Genomic DNA, 17,025 nt, shown 5'->3' with positions numbered 1-17,025 from the left:
ACGCCAAAAAACGGCATTGGGGAAAATTGAGCCCTTAATTATCACTTCACTGACAGGTGCACGAGTTCAATCAGTGAAATGCAAGGGGACAATAAAAATTATTACATAATTGCGACAGTGGTAGAGGGACTGTAATTTCAACAGTTCCCAGTAACCATACGGGACTTGGGTTTAGTACAACTGATTGTATACAGTAATGATAGTTATGGCGAGCCTGCGGTGTATATTATTTTTGATGAATAGAGCACGCTACTACAGCAGAATATTAATAGGCTGAACAAACTAATGAAGAGTACATGACTATGTCGACAAAATCGGAGAAATGTTGTAGAAATTGTAAAATTGCATTGAATATTAGAATACTGCCCCTGGAAAGATCATGTACAATATCCACTGACCTAGTCATTGAGTGATGTCTTTTCAGACTTACAAACAGAAATATTCCAACGCACCAACCTTGCATGCAACCTGAAGCTATTCCCATCTAATCACATTAAACATTTCATATATAAGACTCTGTGCATCAGCATCTTATCCACATGGGTATCTAGGTAGCTAATAATGGAATTTGGTGCTGCAGGTGTTCTCCATAACAAGTCTTGCAGTTTTTATAACAAGACAAAACTTACGTAACACTTCCCCACAATTTATAACAAAATGTAGGTACCTGAGGCAGTCTTTTAGGATTTCAGTCCTGTTATTGAAATTCACCTTAAAACCTTGTGTTTGTGTTTGGTTTCAATCTCCCCAGACATTATGTTGAGCATGAACAGGTTCACAAGACTCTTATGTGTACCACATATTTATTGTAAACAAGAATGAGAATGTTGAAATCGAGGCATTACTTAATCGGGAGCTAATATAGGTCAGCGAACACAGGAGTAATGGGACTTGGTGTGAGTTAGGGCACGGGCAGCCGAGTTTTGGATGTCCTCAATCAAGTTTATGTAGGGTAGAATGTGGGAGGCTAACCAGGAGTGCACTGGAATAGTTAAGTCTAGAGGCAACAAAGGCATGGATGAGGGTTTCAGCAGCAGATGAGCTGAGGCAGGGATACAGTTGGGCGATGTTCGGGAGCTGGAAATAGGTGGTCTTATTTATGGTGCGGATATGTGGTCGGAAGCTCATTTCAGGGTCAAATATGACACCAATGTTGCGAACAATCTGGTTCAGCCTCAGATGCTAGGGATGGGGTCAGTGGCTCGGGAACACGTTTCTGGCGGGGACCAAAGATAATGGTTTCAGTCTTCCCAATATTTAGTTGGAAGAACTTTCTGCTCATCCAGTACTGAATGTCGGACAAATAGTCTGACAATTTAGAGATTGTGGAGGGGTCAAGAAAAATGGTGGTGGGATAGAGCTGGGTGTCATCAGCATACATGTGGAAAGTGACGCTATGTTTTTGGATGATGTCGGCGAGGGGCAGCATGTAGATGAGAAATAGGAGGGGACGAAGGATAGATCCTTGGGGGATACCAGAGGTAACAGTACAGGAGCTGGAAGAGAAGTCTCTGGCTACGATTAGATAGATAAGAATGGAACCAGGCGAGCGCAGTCCCATCCAGGTGGACGACGGTATTTTGCGAACCTGTTTTGCTCCAATGCCATTGGCTAATTTTACCTCCATAATATAAAAAAAAACTGTGGTCACCTTTTATTATCTCCACCCCCAACCAACTAACATGCGCATGTACACGTGCACAGCTTTGCCAAGCATTATCATAGCCAAAACCTATCAACTAATCAACCTGAAGGTTATTCCATGGAGGCACTAAAATTCCCCTTTGGAGGAGTGTTTCCCAAAGTGGCTCTAGTCACTTGGCGATGATTATGATAACGAAGGTAAGTAACTCCTATTCCCCTTATTTAGGTCAGGTCTGCCATTTTGGGTTTTGCTGGAGGAGGATTGACCCCTCAGCCCCCCTGTAATGGCCGGAAATACAGTTTTAGAATTGTTGGGATGGACATACTCTTTCCCCCTCCCCCCCCAATACCCACACTCCCTCAAATCGCAGAAGGTTTGACACTGCACTAACAATGAAGGTTGTTAGCAGCAAGCAATGAAGCTTGCATTGTCGGCTATTGTTAGCAAATATGTGCCACATTATAAACAGGGCAGACTCACTAGCAAGGAAGCTACCATTAAATGCAGTTCTGTAATACAAATAGGTTATTTGCCTCAATGGTGTACTTTCAGCTTGTCAAGCTGTTGGCATAGGAACACTTCCAGTCAGTTTCCCAGCATTGTCATTGCCACTCATTGGGGCAAGCAATGAACAGAAATTGCCCAAAAGCAAAATAATAAACGCTTATTTCATGGCTTTGTTGTACAGGTCAGCACTTAACAAAAGGGACAATTAATTGACATTTATGTGAAATACATAACTTAAAAAAGTGGTTTCTGATCATTTCTCTTTGCTTATGTGTTTTCTCAGTGAGGAGATGTGTGCTAAATTATTGGTTATTTAAATCTTTTAACAGTACACAGGAGTACAGACTAATGTAGCAAATGGTCAGTTAATAAACTAGTGATATTGTTACCATAATGACTAACTTGTGGAAAATATGTATTGGGATGTTATGAAAATCTTGAAATCAGCTGCCTTACTGCACCTATTATGACTGTCTGCCTGTTTCCTCCAGGAAGATATAAAGAAATTAATACCTATGGTAAGAAAATGATCAAGAAATTCTGAAGGAGGTTAGCTAATGGCATGTGGAGTAGGTGGAAGAAAGTGAAAGATATATTGTGGTTGCAGCATTAGCTGTAGAGTGAATATTGTTTCACATTACAGCAACATTGTTTTAAAAGGGGCACCTTTCCTTTTAAAACTTTGCACAAAAGGATAACAGCTAACAACAATTATGGACATTTCTCTCTGAGGCTCTTGCTGTTATTTGTGTATTTTCTTTCAAGTATTTCAAAAGCCAACAGCTTAGCCTCTTATGATTGGGAGATAGGCATAAGAATTCATGTTAAAAATCTTGTCTCATAACATTAAATTAACAGATTCAGCCAGTGATGCACACGTTTTTATGTGAAACTGGATCATTATTCTTTGCATTTTATGTAAAGCATTTTCTTGTGTGATTTTTTTTCCAATTTTCTCTCCTGAAGACATTAACTTTCTGCTACTTCATTCCATGGGCCATTTTTATAACCTAGATGGTGTTGGGCTTGGATGTCTCGGACATCAAGATAGGTAGCATGGTGTGCCTATAAAAAAATAAGTGAAATCCAACACCAAACTTTGGGGTCAAGGGGAAAAGTAGTTATCAAGGAATTTGAGTATGTATTATAAATACTATCTGCATTAGGAACGCTGATCTGATCTGGAGAAGGCACTTTTTAAAATCAGATCGTCATATGGAAGTTCTGTATCCATGCAGAATAATGGGAGTCAATTCACAGTGGAGCCAAGTTACTTCCAGCATTTCAGAAATACTTCCTTGCATTGGTAAAACCAAGCAGGCTTCCCACCCCCACATCAATTTGCAGCAGCACTGCACGTACACTATTTTGCTTACTTATCCATTCGCAATGACGCTGATTTTTGGAGGGAGGCAGGGTACCCAATCTGAGTACGTGCTTCACCTAGCTGCTTAACCTGTAACCTCCTTACCAACAAGAGACTAGCCATCTGAGAGGAGGCGAGGTGTTTCGGACTCGTACTAATAATTAGGTCGGTTGTGATCATTAGTTTCTGGGCCATTGAATCAGCTCCAGTTGTTACATTAGAGCAAACACAATGCAGATGTGGGGTCTCAGTTTTTGAGAGTCTAGAGACTGCGTTGCCGATTTCATGTCATTTATAGTGGTATTAGTATAATATCCAATAATAAAATTAGTGTAATATCCAATAATATATTCTGATATATTAGAGCTGTATCTAATAAATTTATTCTTGGATATACACCTATACCTGTACCACTATAAATTCTACACTAAATTGATAGTACACAAGTCGCAAGCAAGTACAGTTAAGTTGCATATTGCAGTCTGCAGTAATGTACTGAAGCACTGAAATTAACAAACAGTGTTTATGTTTTAATTCCAACATCCATGTCATTTTCCTGTTTTTATTGTGTTGGTAAAGTCAAAGGAAAACCCTTTGGCACAAATTTTGAATGTGTTATAATAATTTGCCTCTTGTATTTCTTTTATTTTCTTCCTTCTTGATTGATTACACCTCTTTTCAGCACTGTATGGGACAAGAGAGAGAACTTGTGTGCACCACTCTTTTGTAGTCAGCATTCCTTTGTACGAAAAAATCCCCTCCCTCCTGTTTTTGATGCTCAGCCGAGCCTGTCTGTTTCTTTTCAGCTGAATGTTGAAGCTAGGTTGGAGATTACTAAAAGAGCAATGAAAGCAATCAAACAGATCAGTGAGAAGCAGCAGAAAAAGGCTTTGGAATGCAGCATCCCACCTGCATTGAATTCCCCAGTCAGCTATGAAGAGGCTTTGACTCATCTGCAGCAATCACGAGCTCATCTAGAAACACTCAACCACAGCTTTGTACACTCCCTAAAGGCCAGCAACCAGGTAAAGCTAATCTTGTCCTTCACAACCAACTACACAATGTTCACCTTCCGTAAAAAGTGATTATATGACATCTACAAAGCAGAATCTTTAATCATAACCTTTTGATTTTAAAATGAAGGCTAGTTGTGTTTGATAATCAAATCTTTTTATATTTGTGCACATCATGATTGCTGTTGTATCAGGTATGATAACAGTCAGTCACTTCACTGACAATATAGCTCTAACCTGAGAAATGTAAAAGCCTAGAAATTGGCTTCCTTCGTGCCTCCCGTATCGCCTCCAGGGGGGCGATAATTGGGCGCTAACAACTTACCGACCGGGCACGGCGAGAAGATCGACTCCCGCCATACTCGGTGGGAGGTTTGTGGCAGTGGTATGGCGTTGCACCTCAATCTCCCTCACCCAGAGATCATGACATCATCGCCCCAGTAACGCCCTGGACCCAAACTTGGGTTCCGCCCCCTGCAGCATCGCCGGACGAAAACATCGGCAGCTGCAGGAGACGTTCATCAAGAGGCCAGGTGCTTAGGGGGCAAAAGTTAAAGACAAGGTGGCCGAAGTAAATCAAAAAAATGTGAATCCTCTGATTTTTTTTTCCCGTTTGTTGCCGATGATCGATCAGCCCGGCAATCTTCCACAGTGCATCGGGCTGAATCACAGCTGCCGTCAAGAAGAATAGTAAGTCTTTTACGAAGCCTGCAGTGATGGCCCTTCCCTTTAAGGGAGGAAAGGAGCCTTTCAACGCGGCAGCGCTGCACGTCCTATTGTGCAGTGCTGTACACCTACCGCCCCACTTGCTGCCTCTTGTGCTCCAGGAAGGAAGTGGAGCACTTGATTTAGCACTCCACTTCCTTTCTAGAGCGCAAACTCCAAATTTTTTTTTTTAAGTTTGACAACATTATCTCCTGGCGCTAGTGTTTCAAACTTTTAAAAGTTACCGCCCCAAACAAGGCGCTCCTGAATTTCTCCCCCAAAGTGCCTTTAGCCAAACCATCCCTTCTACAATTTTCCTCAATTCCACAACAAATCATTTCCCATTAGTTATAATTTATTTTATTTCCTCCACAAGTAGTTTACAGCCCTGTACTCTTAAAGTATCCTTGCTATTCATAGTGAATCTGTGATTGTATCAACATTATCCTCTTCCTTATAACTGTAACCTGGGCTCAATTATTTAAGGTTGATATCTTTCGCTTTAATGAGGTTGCCCAGTTCATGCTTTTGACGAGCTTCACTGAAATAAAAATTAAGCAAACTAATGTGTCTGTTCCCACCCTCCCATCATTGGTTTGGTGTCGCATTGTTCATTTCTTACTCTCAGCAATTGTCGTCATGTTATTTGATCAAATAGAAATGAAATGAAAACAGTGCTTTTGCACGCAGACTCATTCACGCCTAATAGTGTTGATTGAAAAATCCAGAGATTTGCGTGGCCAGTATACCTGCCAGTTAATCCAAACAGACCACTTTGATTATCTCAGGGATGAGAAGTACCTGTAATGTATTTATTTTATTGAAGTCGTCCTCCAATACTAAGACCTAGCCCTTTTTTTTGAGTGCAGCTGGATTGACTTTAAAACCACTATGTTAGCTTATGCATTCAAAAACAGCAATCATTTGGCTCAGTGGTAGCACTCATGTCTCTGAATCAGAAGGTCATGGGTTCACGCACCACTCCACAGACATAATCCCGACTGACAGTACTGAAGTGCACTATCTCAGGTGCCATTGTTCGGACAAGACGAGGCCCCACCTACCCAAATCGAGATCCCACCAACCCTAACTGAGGCCCCCACTGCCCTCTCAATGGATGAAAATGAGTCCATGCCACTTTTTGAAGAAGTGCACATGAATTCTGGTGTCCTGGCCAACATTTAACCTCCAACCACCAAAAAGAGATTATCTGGTAATTTATTTCATTGCTGTTGTGTGGAATTTTGTTGTGCGTATATTGGCGACTGAATTTCTCTACGTTACAACTGTGACTACACTTCAAAAGTACTTAATTATCTGTGAATCACGTTGGGACATCCTGACGTCATTAGTGTAATAAGACTTTACTGTCCGTGGCAGGTTTCTGTTGTTCAGGGGAATATAATGAGAAAAAAAACTGCTGAAAACTGGAAAAAAAAATGTTGGAACTATATAGCAGGTCCATCAGCTTCTGCGAAGATATGTTAACCCTTAATCAGAGCTGTTATTTTTTTTAATTCATTAAACCAAAAAGATTATGTTTGTCTTTTTCAGAGCCTATTCCAAAAATACTATCATTTGTATGACCTTTCGAGATCTGAGAGCAGTAAACTGCACGACCTGGTGGTTACTATGGTTCTAGATGGACAATCTCTTGATATGATGCAGCAGATGCTGCTAGTTGCTGTAGAATCACAAGACATATCCCCTAAGGTTGTTGTACAAGATGCTATACAGAGAGTAATAAATGTACTAAGGTAGGCTTGCAATCATATACATTTTGGTGTTCTGAATTAATTAGCTCAAGTCAATTAATATTTCTATACATGGTTCATTTTGCTGCCTTTACTCACTGGCCCAGAATAATTCTTGTAGTCTTTATTTGTTAATGCTGTACTGAGTAATAGATCATTTGTATTAGAATAACACAGGATACAGGAGTTTCATCATTATTTTTTAAATCTTGATTTTGCTTTACTTCGCTGTAATCTGCATTGCGCCATTAAATGTTGTTGATCTGCCTCCTTTATTTTGTTAAATTCTCCTGGGGATTTTCATTTTTCCACTTTCAGACTCCACTGTAATGCTCAACGACTGGAGCTACTGGAGGCAGTGCTAAGTTTAAACCAGAACAGTGTGTGCTCAGCTTTACTATCAAAATTTGCTATTACTTTCGTAATCTATTTGCATTTAAATTAATACAAAAAGCTTTAAGCAAAGACTGGCTTAATGATTAAAATCTCTGAATACCTACTTCTGATTACATACTTACTTTACTTTTGAATCTAAAGGGAGAGTTAATAACATAAACTTACCGGCCCAGAATTTGCGGTCAGCAGCGAAGCAAAGGCGTTCAGCATCATTCCGCCTTTGAAACTGACCACAACTTCAGGATCATGTGCATATGGAAATCCTGAAGTTGCGGTCTGTCATTGACAGCTCCGAAACAGGCTGCGCTGTGCACCAACCCCCTCCTCCCCCCCCCCCCCCCCAAACAAAGCCAGCAATCTGTAATCAGCCTAATCAGGGAAACTGGTGAAAACTTTGGCTCATCTACAGTAATTACACTGTTACATTCTCTGTTAAAAGTTAGACCCAAAGGGTTTAGATGTAACTGGGGTTTAACAGCGTTATTACTGCTAAACAAATGTTAAGGGCCTGGAAAACTGATGAGTGGTTTTCATTAACTGTATATAATCACAGAACTAGCCACGCCTCTAACCAAGCTGTTCCAGTACAGCTACAACACTGGCATCTACCCAACAAAGTGGAAAATTGCCCAGACATGTTCTGTCCACAAAAAGCAGGACCAAATCCAGTCCGGCCAATTGCCACCCGATCAGTCTACTCTCAATCTGCAAAGTGATGGAAGGTGTTGTCAGCAGTGCTATCAAGCGGCACTTACGCACCAATAACCTGCTCACTGATGCTCAGTTTGGGTTCTACCAGGACCACTCTGCTCCAGACCTCATTACAGCCTTAGTCCAAACATGGACAAAAGAGCTGAATTCCAGAGGTGAGGTGAGAGTGAATGCTCTTGACATCAAAGCAGCATTTGACCTAGTGTGACATCAAGGAGCCATAGTAAAATTGAAATTAATGAGAATCAGCGGGAAAACTCTCTACTGGCTGGAGTCATACCTAGCTGCTTCATCAATGACCCTCCCTCCATTATAAGGTCAGAAATGGGAATGTTCACTGTTGGTTTTACAGTGTTCTGTTCCATTCGTGCCCGCATGCCGCAAGACCTGGACAACATTCAGACATGGACTGATAAGAAGCAAGTAACATTCGCGCTTCACAAGTACTGGGCAATAACCATCTCCACCTCCCCTTGACATTCAGTGGCATTAGCATCATCGAATCACGTAACATCAACATCCTGGGGGTCACCATTGACCACAAACTTAACTGGACCACCCACATAAATACTGTGGCAACAAGAGCAGATCAGAGGCTGGGTATTCTGCTCAAGTGACTCACCTCCCGACTCCCCAAAGCCTTTCCACCATCTGCAAGGCACAAGTCAGGTGTGTGATTGGGTACTCTCCACTTGCCTGGATAAGGGCAGCTCTAACAACACTCGACACCATCCAGAAAAATGCAGCCTGCTTGATTGGCACTCATCACCACCTTAAACTTTCACTCCCTCCACCACCGGTGCACCTTGTCTACAGTGTGTAGCATCTACAAGATGCACTGTAGCAACTCACCTAGGCTTCTTCGTCAGCACCTCCCAAACCCACAACCTCTACCACCTAGAAGGACAAGGGCAGCAGGCCCCTGGGAACACCACCACCTCCAAGATCCCCTCCAAGTCACACACCATCCTGACTTAGAAATATATCGTTGTTCCTTCATCGTTGTTGGGTCAACATCCTGGAACCCCCCCACCTAACTGCACTGTCTGAGTACCTTCACCTCACGGACTGCAGTGGTTCAAAAAAGAAGCTCACCACCACCTTCTCAAGGGCAATTAGGGATGGGAAATAAATGCTGGCCTTGTCAGTGACGCCCACATCCCATGAATGATTTTTTTTTAAATCCTGCATATAATCAAAAAAACATGCATGAAGGTATAGTGTTGCAGAATTTTACACTATATGAAACCTTTAAAATTGAGATTCTTCACACATTTGGTGGATGGGAATATGCAGCCATGGTTCCCTTACACATCCACATTCAAAATGTAGTCCTGGTAGTTTAACAAAAGTTAGATTAGTTGCTTTGTCCCAGAAATTACATTGGAGGCTTCCCTCAGGCGGATGCATCCAACCGCAAAAATTTCTAAGAAAGTAATGGTGGTCCCGTAGGTTCAGAGACTTGCGGTTCTGATCCTCTATGTGAAGTCCTTCATAGGGGCACACACATCGCAGGAGCGTATGGGTTTCCTACGCATCAATGGGATCACGTGGGCCAGCCCAATCTATCAGAGCAGGGGGAATCCCCATTCATAGTTATGGTAATTCTGTAAATACGGAACCACCATAAGTATGAATGGGAATACTCCCAAAAACACAAACACTGAAAATAACTAAAAAATAAAATCACATAGTTCAAATTAATAAAAATGGAATTTCATTAATTATTTAAAAGAAAATGTTAATTTTTAGAAAATAAATTTACATATTTTAACGGGACTAAAAATAAACTTACCTGAGGATTTTAAATGTTTAAATTATTTTTTAAATTTTTTTTGCACTTTAAAAGTATTGTGCTGATAAAAGCAGGCCTTACGCCTGTTTTTATCAGTCATAAGAATTTGAAGGACATTGGCTGGGCAGGAGTTGAGCAAATAGCCCAACTCTCCGCCCGCGGAGGCTCTTTAGTTTTGGTTGTGTGCAATCTATCAAGAGAATTTTTGACAGTTCGCAAGTGCCGGATTTAGGCGCATGTGCTTTGCATACCTCAACCCGGAACTTGCGGGGACCCCAAGAGATCATGGGGAGTGCGATTTCAGGCCCATTAGGTATGGTCTTACTCCTTTTGTGAAAGAAGTCCAACCTCCACAAAAAAGTTGTCTCTCCATCTCCCTTTTTTCTCTTTGTGACTTGGCATGGCTTCATGTTACTTTAATGTTTTATTATTTGATGTTTTAGTACTCTTATTGTTACTTGGAGGCTTCATACTGCCACCTTCAGGCAAAGGACTAAGGCAAAACTATCAACATTGGACAAATTGAAAAGAATGGGCATTTATATAGTGCTTTATGATATCTCATAGAATGTCCCAAAGTACTTTACATACTGTTAATTACTTTGAAGTTCAGTAATTATTGCCATGTAATCCTAAGTGTGAGATTCTCAGTTGTGAGCTGTATGCCCGAGGTGTGTATTATGCCAAAAACACAAACGTGGCTCAAAACAGCAAGTTATGTGTGTCAAATAGGCTAGTACAATTGGATTCTCCGTCTTCAGATCAGTCTGGGAACCAATCTTGGGCTACCTGACCTGAGGGATGCACGCTATTAATTGGATACATTTTCATGCCCAGTTAGTAGCATGGTTTTGTGGGTTTGAGTGGCTTAGGATCAGAGCTCAGGCAGTACTATGTTACAGTCTTGTATTGAATGGTGCTGTACTGGGATGCTTTTTTATTGACATCATGATGTAGGACATCAAGGAGGAGGCACTGAGTGGTCTGCCTTTGTGGGAGGTAAAGATTTGTCATTGTAATTCCTTTGTAAAAAAAGGTGCTTGAAATAGTGTAACATTCAATGTCGTCAAAAGCGAGTCTGAACTTATTTTTTGAGGAAGGCTTCCTTCTGTACCCTACTGACTATTGAGACTGAGTGCAACCTACTGAAAGTTTCTCCTGTGTATTTGCACAGGCTAGCTGCAGTTGTGGATTGTATATGGGGATAGCACTCCTTTGCTTTTATATTCTGAAGCCCTGCATCTTATTAGCCTTTTTGATTTATTTTTACACTTTCAAACTAACATTTAACAATTGATGTACTTGAAGCCCTAAACCCTTTTGTTCATCTACCCGTTCCTTTACCATTTAAATTATTCTCCCACCTGCAAATTTTATGCCCAAGGTGTGCTACCTCATACTTCATTACTTTAATCTTTTTGGGTCTTTTCTTACCTTGTTATCCTAGATTAGTTAGGATTTTAAAGCTTAAATTGCTCTCCTGGGTAAGTTCCAACTCCCCACACCTTTAAAAATGGACCAGATATGGGCCACTGACACTGCTGGGTCTCCAAAAGGTATGGTCTTTCTCACCCTTTGAAGAAAGTTTCCCCCCTTTCATGAAGGGTTTCACAAGCATATTTTTGCACCCTTTGCTATCTCACCCAAGCGTCCATTAGCAGCAGGCTATTGGACAGCACATTCTCCAGCAAAAAAGCTGTTTGATAGCAATTAGGAGTAGGCCTGTTTTCTGCACCGCTACACAAGGAGGGAAGACACAGTTCATTGCATGTGCGATAGAACCCACAGTTTGCCACTACATTCACAGCACGTTCACCATTGAGGGAACAGGAGTAGAGCATCAAGCCTGTTCCAACAATTTTGTTAGCCATGGAAGATCTATTTTTTTTAATCCTGGCCTTTTGTTCATAGAAACACAGAAAATAGGTGCAGGAGTAGGCCATCCGGCCCTTCGAGCCTGTACCACCATTCAATAAGATCATGGCTGATCATTCCTTCAGTACCCCGTTCCTGCTTTTTCTCCATACCCCTTGGTCCCTTTAGCCGTAAGGGCCATATCTAACTCCGTCTTGAATATATCCAATGAACCGGCATCAGCAACTCTCTGCGGTCGGGAATTCCATCGCTTAACAACTCTCTGAGTGAATAAGTTCCTCCTCATCTCAGACCTAAATGGCTTAACCCTTATTCTAAGACTATGTCCCCTGGTTCTGGACTTCCCCAACATCGGGAACATTCTTCCCGCATCTAACCTGTCCGGTCCCGTCAGAATTTTATATGTTTCTATGAGATCCCCTCTCATCCTTCTAAACTCCTAAAGTGAATACAGGCCCAGCCGATCCTGTCTTTCCTCATATGTCAGTCCTGCCATCCCAGGAATCAGTTTGGGGAATCTCCGCTGCACTCCCTCAATAGCAAGAACGTCCTTCTTCAGATTAGGAGACCAAAACTCAACACAATATTCCAGGTGGGGCCTCACCAAGGCCCTGTACAACTGCAGTAAGACTTCCCTGCTCCTATACTCAAATCCCCTTGCTATGAAGGCCAACATACCATTTGCCTTCTTCACCACCTGCAAGCCAACCTTCAATGACTGATGAATCATGACACCTAGGTCTCGCTGCACCTCCCCTTTTCCTAATCTGCCGCCATTCAGATAATATTCTGCCTTTGTGTTTTTGCCCCAAAAGTGGATAACCTCACATTTCTCCACACTTTACTGCAGCTGCCATGTATTTGCCCACTCGCCTAACCTGTCCAAATCACCCTGCAGCCTCTTAGTGTACTCCTTACAGCTCACACCGCCACCCAGTTTAGTGTCATCTGCAAACTTGGAGATATTACACTCAATTCCATCATCCAAATCATTAATATATATTGTAAAGAGCTGGGGTCCCAGCACTGAGCCCTGCGGCACTCCTCTAGACACTGCCTGCCATTCTGAAAAGGACCCGTTAGTCCCGACTCTCTGCTTCCTGTCTGCCAACCAGTTCTCTATCCACGTCAGTACGTTACCCCCAATACCATGTGCTTTGATTTTGTACACCAATCTCTTGTGTGGGACCTTGTCAAAAGCCTTTTGAAAGTCCAAATACACCACATCCACTTGGTTCTCCCCTGTCAACTCTACTCAAAAAATTCCAGGAGATTTGTCAAGCATGATTTCCGCTTCATAAATCCATGCTGACTTGGACCGATCCTATCACTACTTTCCAAATGTGCTGCTATTTCCTCCTTAATGATTGATTCCAACATTTTCCCCAGTACTGATGTCAGGCTAACTGGTCTGTAATTACCCGTTTTCTCTCTTCCCTCCTTTTTTTAAAAAGTGGTGTTACATTAGCAACCCTCCAGTCCATAGGAACTGATCCAGAGTCGATAGACTGTTGGAAAATTATCACCAATGCATCCACTATTTCAAGGGCCACTTCCTTAAGTACTCTGGGATGGAGACTATCAGGCCCTGGGGATTTATCGGCCTTCAATCCCGTCAATTTCCCACCGAATAAGGATATCCTTCAGTTCCTCCTTCTCACTAGACCTTCGGACCCCTAGTGCATCAGGAAGGTTAATTGTGTCTTCCTTTGTGAAGACAGAACCAAAATACATGTTCAATTGGTCTGCCATTTCTTTGTTCCCCATTATAAATTCACCCGAATCCGACTGCAAGGGACCAACATTTGTCTTCACGAATCTTTTTCTCTTCATATATGTATAGAAGCTTTTGCAGTCATGTTTTATGTTTCTGGCAAGCTTCCTCGCGTACTCTATTTTCCCCTTCTTAATTAAACCCTTTGTCCTCCTCTGCTGTATTCTAAATTTCTCCCAGTCCACCGGCTTGCTACTTTTTCTGGCTAATTTGTATGCCTCTTCCTTGGATTTAATACTATCCTTAATTTCCCTTGTTAGCCACGGTTGAGCCACCTTCCACGTTTTATTTTTACCCCAGACAGGGATGTACAATTGCTGAAGTTCATCCGTGTGATCTTTAAAGGTTTGCCATTGCCTATCCACCATCAACCCTATAAGTATCATTTGCCAGTCTAATCTAGCCAATTCACGCCTCATATCTTTCCTTAAGTTCAGGACCCTAGTTTCTGAATTAACTTTGTCACTCTCCATCTTAATAAAGAATTCTACCATATTATGGTCACTCTTCCCCAAGGGACCTCGCACAAGAAGATTGCTAATTAGTCCCTTCTCATTACACATCACCCAGTCTAGGATGGCCAGCTCTCTGGTTGGTTCCTCGACATACTGGTCTAGAAAACCATCCCCAGTACACTCCAGGAAATCCTCTTCCATCGCATTGCTACCAGTTAGGTTAGCCCAATGAATATGTAGATTAAAGTCGCCCCATGATTACTGCTGTACCTTTATTGCACACATCCCTTATTTCTTCTTTGATGCTCTCCCCAACCTCACTACTACTATTTGGTGGCCTGTACACAACTCCCACTAGCGTTTTTTGCCCTTTGGTATTCCGTAGCTCCAGCCATACCGATTTCACATTATCCAAGCTAATGTCCTTCCTTACAGTTGCATTAATTTCCTCTTTAACCAGCAACGCCACCCCACCTCCTTTTCTTTTCTGTCTATCCTTCCTAAATGTTGAATACCCCTGGATGTTGAGTTCCCAACCTTGGTCACCCTGGAGCCATGTCCCCGTGATACTAGTCACATCGTACCCGTTAACTGCTATCTGCGCAGTTAGTTCGTCCACCTTATTCCAAATACTCCTCGCATTGAGGCACATAGCCTTTAGGCTTGTCTTTTTAACACACTTTGACCCTTTAGAATTCTGCTGTAAAGTGGCCCTTTTTGTTTTTTGCCTTGGGTTTCTCTGCCCTCCACTTTTATCTTTCTATCTTTTGTCTCTGTCTCTATTTTATTCCCCTCTGTCTCCCTGTATAGGTTCCCGTCCCAACTGCCATATTAGTTTAACTCCTCCCAAACAGCACTAGCAAACACTCCCCCTAGGACATTGGTTCCGGTCCTGCCCAGGTGCAGACCGTCCGGTTTGTACTGGTCCCATCTCCCCCAGAACCAGTTCCAATCTCCCAGGAATTTGAATCCCTCCCTACTGCACCACTGCTCAAGCCACGTATTCATCTGAGCTATCCTGCGATTTCTACTCTGACTATCACGTGGCACTTGTAGCAATCCTGAGATTACTACTTTTGAGGTCCTACTTTTTAATTTAACTCCTAGTTCCCTAAATTCGTCTCGTAGGACCTCATCCCGTTTTTTAACCTATATCATTGGTACCTATATGCACCACGACAACTGCCTGTTCACCCTCCCTTTTCAGAATGCCAAAAATTGCTGGTCACAGGAATGTGGCAAGGGAGGACCTTGAGACAATCACTATCACTAGGGGGGTAGTGCTGGACAGGCCAATGGGACTCAAGGTAGACAAGTGCCCTGGTCCTGATGAAATGCATCCCAGGGTATTAAAAGAGATGGCGGAAGTTATAGCAGATGCATTCGTTATAATCTACCAAAATTCTCTGGACTCTGGGGAGGTACCAGCGGATTGGAAAGCAGCTAATGTAACGCCTCTGTTTAAAAAAGGGGGCAGACAAAAGGCAGGTAACTATAAGCCGGTTAGTTTAACATCTGTAGTGGGGAAAATGCTTGAAGCTATCATTAAGGAAGAAATAGCGGGACATCTAGATAGGAATAGTGCAATCAAGCAGATGCAGCATGGATTCATGAAGGGGAAATCATGTTTAACTAATTTACAGGAATTCTTTGAGGATATAACGTGCATGGTGGATAGAGGTGTACCGATGGATGTGGTGTATTTAGATTTCCAAAAGGCATTCGATAAGGTGCCACACAAAAGGTTATTGCAGAAGATAAAGGTACGCAGAGTCAGAGGAAATGTATTAGCATGGATAGAGAATTGGCTGGCGAACAGAAAGCAAAGAGTCGTGATAAATGGGTCCCTTTTGGGTTGGAAATCGGTGGTTAGTGGTGTGCCACAGGGATCGGTGCTGGGACCACAACTGTTTATAATATACATAGATGACCTGGAAGAGGGGACAGAGTGTAGTGTAACAAAATTTGCAGATGACACAAAGATTAGTGGGAAAGCAGGTTGTGTAGAGGACACAGAGAGGCTGCAAAGAGATTTAGATAGGTTAAGCGAATGGGCTAAGGTTTGGCAGATGGAATACAATGTCAAACAGTGTGAGGTCATCCACCTTGGGGGAAAAAAAACAGTAAAAGGGAATATTATTTGAATGGGGAGAAATTACAACATGCTGAGGTGCAGAGGGATCTGGGGGTCCTTGTGCATGAATCCCAAAAAGTTAGTTTGTAGGTGCAGCAGGTAATCAGGAAGGCGAATGGAATGTTGGCCTTCATTGCGAGAGGGATGGAGTACAAAAGCCGGAAGGTCCTGCTGCAACTGTACAGGGTATTGGTGAGGCCGCACCTGAAGTACTGCGTGCAGTTTTGGTCACCTTACTTAAGGAAGGATATACTGGCTTTGGAGGGGGTACAGAGACGATTCATGAGGCTGATTCCGGAGATGAGGGGGTTACCTTATGATGATAGATTGAGTAGACTGGGTCTTTACTCGTTGGAATTCAGAAGGATGACGGGTGATCTTATAGAAACATTTAAAATAATGAAAGGGATAGACAAGATAGAGGCAGAGAGGTTGTTTCCACTGGTCGGGGAGACTAGAACTAGGGGGCACAGCCTCAAAATACGGGGGAGCCAATTTAAAACCGAGTTGAGAAAGAATTTCTTCTCCCAGAGGGTTGTGAATCTGTGGAATTCTCTGCCCAAGGAAGCAGTTGAGGCTAGCTCATTGAATGTATTCAAGTCACAGACAGATAGATTTTTAACCAATAAGGGAATTAAGGGTTACGGGGAGCGGGCGGGTAAGTGGAGCTGAGTCCACGGCCAGATCAGCCATGATCTTATTGAATGGCAGAGCAGGCTCGAGGGGCTAGATGGCCTGTAGTAGGGACATGGACAGAGATAACTTAAGCCCGGACGAATTAGCACACTGGCTCCTAGTAGCTAACAGTTTACCCAGAATAAGAACCAAGGCTGAGGCCTGGTTCGACCCAAGAGATCCTCAAGCCACCGAACAGGGAGTGCTTAGGCAACTGACC

At 42.5% G+C, this 17,025-nt stretch overlaps 1 protein-coding gene across 1 annotated transcript in view; it reads left to right on the top strand.

Annotated features, from left to right (window-relative positions):
• The window catches only part of nbas (NBAS subunit of NRZ tethering complex), a 357,427-nt gene that overhangs the window by 264,159 nt on the left and 76,243 nt on the right, over nt 1-17,025 (top strand). Inside the window, exons 45-46 of the mRNA XM_070885013.1 lie at nt 4,325-4,543; nt 6,791-6,993. Of these exons, the coding sequence (XP_070741114.1) occupies nt 4,325-4,543; nt 6,791-6,993 (422 nt within the window). The remainder of the gene's footprint in view (nt 1-4,324; nt 4,544-6,790; nt 6,994-17,025) is intronic.

The sequence above is a fragment of the Pristiophorus japonicus genome, chromosome 7 (genome assembly GCF_044704955.1).
Source record: "Pristiophorus japonicus isolate sPriJap1 chromosome 7, sPriJap1.hap1, whole genome shotgun sequence".
NCBI lineage: Eukaryota > Metazoa > Chordata > Chondrichthyes > Pristiophoridae > Pristiophorus > Pristiophorus japonicus.
The sequence above is the reverse complement of the archived record's forward strand: the minus strand, read 5'-3'. Positions and strand labels throughout refer to the sequence as shown.